The sequence below is a fragment of the Cricetulus griseus genome, chromosome X, assembly GCF_003668045.3.
Source record: "Cricetulus griseus strain 17A/GY chromosome X, alternate assembly CriGri-PICRH-1.0, whole genome shotgun sequence".
NCBI classification, from domain to species: domain Eukaryota; kingdom Metazoa; phylum Chordata; class Mammalia; order Rodentia; family Cricetidae; genus Cricetulus; species Cricetulus griseus.
In genome coordinates this window covers 123,024,508-123,030,507 of record NC_048604.1, presented here as the reverse complement: position 1 = coordinate 123,030,507, position 6,000 = coordinate 123,024,508, and the positions used below count along the sequence as shown (strand labels likewise).

At 32.8% G+C, this 6,000-nt stretch overlaps 1 protein-coding gene across 14 annotated transcripts in view; it reads right to left on the bottom strand.

Moving 5' to 3' along the window:
• Positions 1-1,537: 1,537 nt before the first annotated feature.
• Positions 1,538-6,000, bottom strand: part of Kdm6a (lysine demethylase 6A) — a 138,969-nt gene continuing 134,506 nt past the window's right edge. For 7 of the 14 annotated variants that reach the window (XM_027433299.2, XM_027433301.2, XM_027433303.2 and 4 more), the window contains 3 exons: positions 5,795-5,921; positions 3,478-3,665; positions 1,538-2,442 (listed from right to left, as the gene is read on the bottom strand). In XM_027433299.2, coding sequence (XP_027289100.1) covers positions 2,361-2,442; positions 3,478-3,665; positions 5,795-5,921 — 397 coding nt within the window. In that variant the 3' untranslated portion in view covers positions 1,538-2,360. The remainder of the gene's footprint in view (positions 2,443-3,477; positions 3,666-5,794; positions 5,922-6,000) is intronic. The other 7 variants (XM_027433300.2, XM_027433304.2, XM_027433306.2 and 4 more) reach the window with 1 other exon arrangement.

Genomic DNA, 6,000 nt, shown 5'->3' with positions numbered 1-6,000 from the left:
TCTGTTTCATTATTAAGCCATCAGGATAGTGTGTGACTTAATGGATGTACCTACACAAGCAGTAAAAATAAACAAAACTACCCTATCTTCTAAAACCTGAAAACTGCAAATCATAAAGGCTGTTAATTGAAGTAAGGCTATTGACAAAGAACTTTAATCATCTGAGAATTATATTGATTTGATTTCTAGTTCCTATCTTCTCTATTCAAAGACTAATTTCCTAGCAAGTATTAATCTTGATATATTTATTTAAATGTGGATTACATAAAATCTCTTTTATATAAATGTAAAACAACATTTGACAATAATCTTAACAAAATCACACAGAATATATGTCAGTAAGAAAAACAAGAACAAAGTAAGAACAGTTGGGTGTACCTTTGCACCTTAAAGGTTAGCTTGTAATTTTTGTTCACAAAACATTTAGATTTATTTCACTCTGGAGGGCTTTCTGGATAGGTGATGTTCACAAAGTAACCATTATAAATTATTTATGGTTAAACATATTGGCCAGTTCTCAGAGAAATGATTTGGGATTATTCCTTCTTGATGTTAAATAATAAGAAATGAATGCCAATAAACAATCAATGTTTACCAAGTTAGTAGTCAACTGAAACATCTCTATGCTATCAGTCCTTAAATTGCTCCTAAGAAGACATATTCCAAAAACTGTCTGAAAAGATAATGTATTCAGCATGGTATTTTAACAGACAGGGCTAGAGATTCTCTTCAGTTCTATCAAGCAACCAACCAAACCACCCACCCTTTACTTACAGCATTCTGTTTCTTCCCTAATTTTGTGGGAAATTCTTTAAAATGAAACTGTGTACTTCAGAAAATAGAGGTACAAATGCAAGGTGCCATTATTATTATAAAATGAAATCCTAGCATTAATTCAAAGTAATTTGTGAATGCTTATATAGCCTAATATATTTAACGGTGATAAGGAATTTGTAGTCACCCAGCCCACAGTCATGCATACAGGAAGGCATAAGATTTCAAAATTGCCTAACATTAAAAAATAAGTCTGTTAATTTATTTTCATTCTAAAACAGGGCCCTTCATCCTGGAATCCCTCCCCCCCAATATAAAATGCTGAGTAATGTATAGGATGTGGCAAGCCTGTGTTAAAACTCCCCTTAAAGTTTTAAGTTCAATTACTATTTGTTTTCTATTATACTACAATTTGGCAGAATTTTTTTATTTGTCTGTAATTGCAGTAGTTGCAATTTAACAATAAACCAGTCTGACATTTTAGATCGTAAAGATACATACCATATATATTTCTTTAAAAATAATCATACTTTTTGTAAGCAATACTTTACAGTAGACACCTCAAAAATCTACCATAGATGTGAAACTTAAAACAAGAAAAATTTAAGTTCTAAATCTTTATACATATATATCTAGAGTTCTATATATATATTATATATACAGACATAAGTATATATAAAATATATATAATCAGATTTGAAAAGTGAACAAAAATTGGGTACTGTACATAAATTCTTTTTAAAACTCAAACAATAGAAAACTCTTTAAACATTAAACAATTTTAATAAAAGTTTCTGTACAATGCTAAGCAGTTTTATTTACACATAGAAAATGTAATAGGAGTAGTGTTTGAAATTACAGAACTCCTTAAAATTTCAATGGCAGGTAAATCTGGAAAAAAATAACAGCATTCCATCCACAAATATTTTCAAGCAATAAATATGTATTTATAAATAGTGTAAATTTACATCAAGATTAGAAACAAAAATCACAAATCTGAAATTTATTTCTTAGTCTATGTGCAATCCATTATCTTTGTGACTTGGCTGTTAATTTTTTTTTTTTAATGTTTTATTTAGGAACCAAAAGTATAACCATCATGATTTCAAAACAAGACAGAAAAACATAAAAGCAGTAAAAAAAGTTTCTCAACTTTTCACATTAAAAAAAAAAAAAAAAAAAAGTTGACCAAAGAAAGACTTAAAATTGCTAACTACCTTACAAAGAAATGACTGGCTAGGCTAGTAGTACTTTTTTTTTCCCCCCAAGGAAAATTCTGAAAGGGAAAAGATAGATGAAAACAAATTCATCAGCCCAGAAATACAGAAATATAAAAGAGGTTGTCTTCAAGTCAGTAGTCTGTATGGTGTTGCCAGTTTTGTCAGATATATACAAAACATGGGAATTATCATTTTATTATTTTTTTCTGAAGTTCAGCTGATTAGCTTTTTGAGAGTCCTGGTGTAGGAGCAGTACTCTCTCCCTGTCCAGTTGGTTGATACTCCATACTTGGAAGGTTGCATAGACACAGTTTTCAGCCAGCAGCCTTACGAGATAGCTACAAAAACCAGTGGTGCAGAACTGGGTTACTTCCTGAATAACAGAAAAGGTCTCATGTTTAATGTCCATGGAACAATATCAAGATGAGGCGGATGGTAAAGGAGGAGCCTGGAAAGGAAGCAAAGTAGACTATTTTGGTATATTCACCCTTAGTTGTGCTCCTTGGTTCACAGCTACAAATATGCAGTTGGTTTATGAGATTAGAAGAAATTATTCTGCAAAAAAGTTCAACAGCCTTGCTACATAGTGTAACAGTGCAACTTCCTTCTCTCCCACCTGGTAACTTTTTCTAAGGATCTAAGACGATCTTTGTTTTACTATTCCTCCAAAACCTCTTGGAAAATTAGTTTACCACTTTTTATATATTGCTTTCTTTGACAGGGCTTAAAAAAAAAAAAAACAATTTAACTACAATTTTACTAGTGACTGACTGCCTTCTGGGATCTGTCTTAGGCAGGTAATACATTCTTTTTGGTAAATTCCAAATAATTTTCTATTTTCTGGAAACAAGTGAAAATATCAGGAGCTAAACTTCACGAGTTAGTTTTTGATTACGTATGTGGAAAGTATTGGAAGAAAAGAAAATCCATAAATTCAGTAGTTCTATTCAGATATGCTTTGAGTGAAATGCGTCCCACAAGCACCTGCTGGTTGCAATGAAAAACTTTGTGATTTGTGAGTACACTGAATTTCATAAGCTTATATCACATGCCAGTAAGTTAATCGCTATCTCAAATACTCCCATGAGATTAAAACATCTGCCATGACACAATTTTAAACAAATTCAATTATCCCTAAAAGAAGAAGTATAATTCAAAGCACACTCACAGATTCATTTTTTGGGCATTAACTATGCAAACAAGCATTCCAACAACTTTGATGAAACGATATGAAAATCATGATACTGTTGTACAGCACACAGTTTTTCAAAGTAATTTTTTAGGTTGGTCTCTCCAAGAAGCAAATGAAAAATGATGTATGTCAATTTTATAGGAATAAATACTTGGAAAAGAAGGGAACCAAGATAAATACACCCTCATGCAATTATCTTGAGCCAAAGGAAAATCTACATATTTCATTACCTCCCATTTATCAGGTGGCAGAACAAACACTACTGCCTCCTAACCCAGCTAATGTACTCACATGTTGATTTCACTTACTAATGTAAATTGGTCATAAACTTGCATCAGGTCCTCCATTTTGTACTGTTCTAGCACCACAAAATTTTCCAGATTTCCGCTTGATTTTCGTGCACAATCTTGACAATGTACTATGTAGGTCTTCCGAGAATTACTCTCATTAGTGACAAAAAGCAGATCAAAAACCTCCACCTGTTTTACACAAATGAAAACCAGGGTCAATAGAGATGGTGGTGCTTATTGTACTGCTTCTTTGTAATCAGGGACTTACTTCTACTTTAATACAAATGTAGACAATTAAAAACATGGAGGGTTAAGACTGAGACTGAAAATGTTTACATTGCACCAAATCCCAAGACATGACAGCAGTCATATTTAGAGGAGTGACTGAAAGGAGTGTTATAAAACTCTGATACATAGACTGTTCATATTTGCATTGCCAGACCATCAAACCACAACCTGTAGAATGAATGATTATAATCTGATTATTTTGCAGATAAGGAAATTGGCAAGTAACAGTGAGTAAATATTTTGTTATATTAAAAATATAAATATTTTATATATATTTATAAATAAATATAATATAAAGCCTTATATTAAAAATAGTACTCGTAATTTTTAGAAGTACATTAGAAATAATATATCTGTCATGGAATAACACTATGGTTTAAGAATCATACTCACATTCTGAGAAGCTCATTTGCTCATTTTTCTGAGGTATAAAACACATCTGTTTCTTCATTAACTTACTCTGACCATTAAAATACCCAATGAATTTAATCATTTAAAATTAAAGTCAACACCAGAATCACAAAATTTCACAGATTGGACAACAACATGAACATAAAGAATGTAGCTGGCCAGGTGTTGGTGGCGCATAACTTTAATCCCAGCACTCGGGAGGCAAAGGCATTTGGAACTCAGTGAGTTCGAGGTCAGCCTGGTCTACAAAGTGAGTGCCAGGATAGGCCCCAAAGCTACACAGAGAAACCCTGTCTCAAAAAAAGAAAAGAAAAGAAAAGAAAAGAAAAGAAAAGAAAAGAAAAAAAGAAAAAGAAAAAGGATATAGCTGGAAAAGTTATAAGCATTCTTTAACTTGTCCCTCATTTCTAACTTTTAATGAGTTACCTTGTAGATTTCATCTTCTAGATCAGTGGGTCTCAACCTATGGGTCACAATCCTTTTGGCAAACTTCTGTCTCCAGAAAAATTTACGATTCATAACAGTAGCAAAATTAGTTATGAAGTAGCAATACAAATAATTTTATGGTTGGGGGACGTCACAAAATGAGGAACTTACTAAAAGGTTGCAGCAATACGAAGGTTGAGAACCACTAAACAGTACCACTGTACCATTTTAACAATCCATTGCCATGTTCCAATCTAGCATATGTGGCAAAGGGATTCTCTCTTATAAGATTGCTGTATTATGTCGTCTCATTTTCTCAGTCCTCTCCAACCATTCCTTTCTCTGAAACAGACATCTGACTTTGTTTACTTCCTACAAGTTTCAGATGGATTCAATGACTCTGGAATAAATATTACATTATTTGACGGCATTCAAGATGCACTGAAAGCTACATGTCACCTAGATTTATGAGAGGAATCTGCACTGGCAGTATTGTAGCCACACTAGGTACCTAACCTTTTCTAAAGCCATTCCACTTCCCCAGTCATGGTACCTATTAAAGCCAACCAATATTTTCACTAGTTTGTAGTCTGTTGAAATCATATTCATCCTTCAAGAGTGGGCTAAAAGCTATGGATTTCTTGTTTGTTTTTGTGAGCTCTTATTGCCAATACCAGAAAGGAAAATTTTATCAACTATTTCCCTCTCTGCATTTTTCCTAAGTCCACTTTCACATTCATTATAGTCTGATGTGTAGTTAATTGTAACCTATCCTTCCCCAAAAGATTTTAAGTTCCTTCAGACCAGATACCACTTTGTTGTTTTGCTTGCAACCTTTAGTCACAGAAGAAGATTGACAAGTGAATTGTGAACTCCACCAGAAAGAACCGAACCACACTGAGTTATATACCAAACTCAACACAATTTACTGATATCTGTGTACATGAAGGTTGCTCCCAATCTAAAATCTCACAACTATCCTTCTTGGTTAATGACTCTATAGTAGATATGTTAAAAGTTAACTAATAGTTAACGAGATGTTACATTATTAAATTAAATGTTACATCATTTGATAAGAAAATATCAAAATTGAGCACAATGCTAATCATGGTAAAATGCATTACCAAAAAACTATTGATTAAAAAACAAAAGCAACTTTCTATAAACAACAGTGGGCAAGAACTATGACTTACCTCACAAATGCTACAATAATGAGCTGGTTCTTCTTTTGTCCGCCCATGCCATATGATCTCTTTTCCTGCAGCAATTAGAGCTTCCCTCAATGTCTGACATTGCTTCAGAGTTCTCAGAAGACAATACCTAAAACAGGGGGAAATGACTCATTACTAGCAGCTAAACATTGCATATTTTCACCTAAGAGATATACCAATAATGCCAA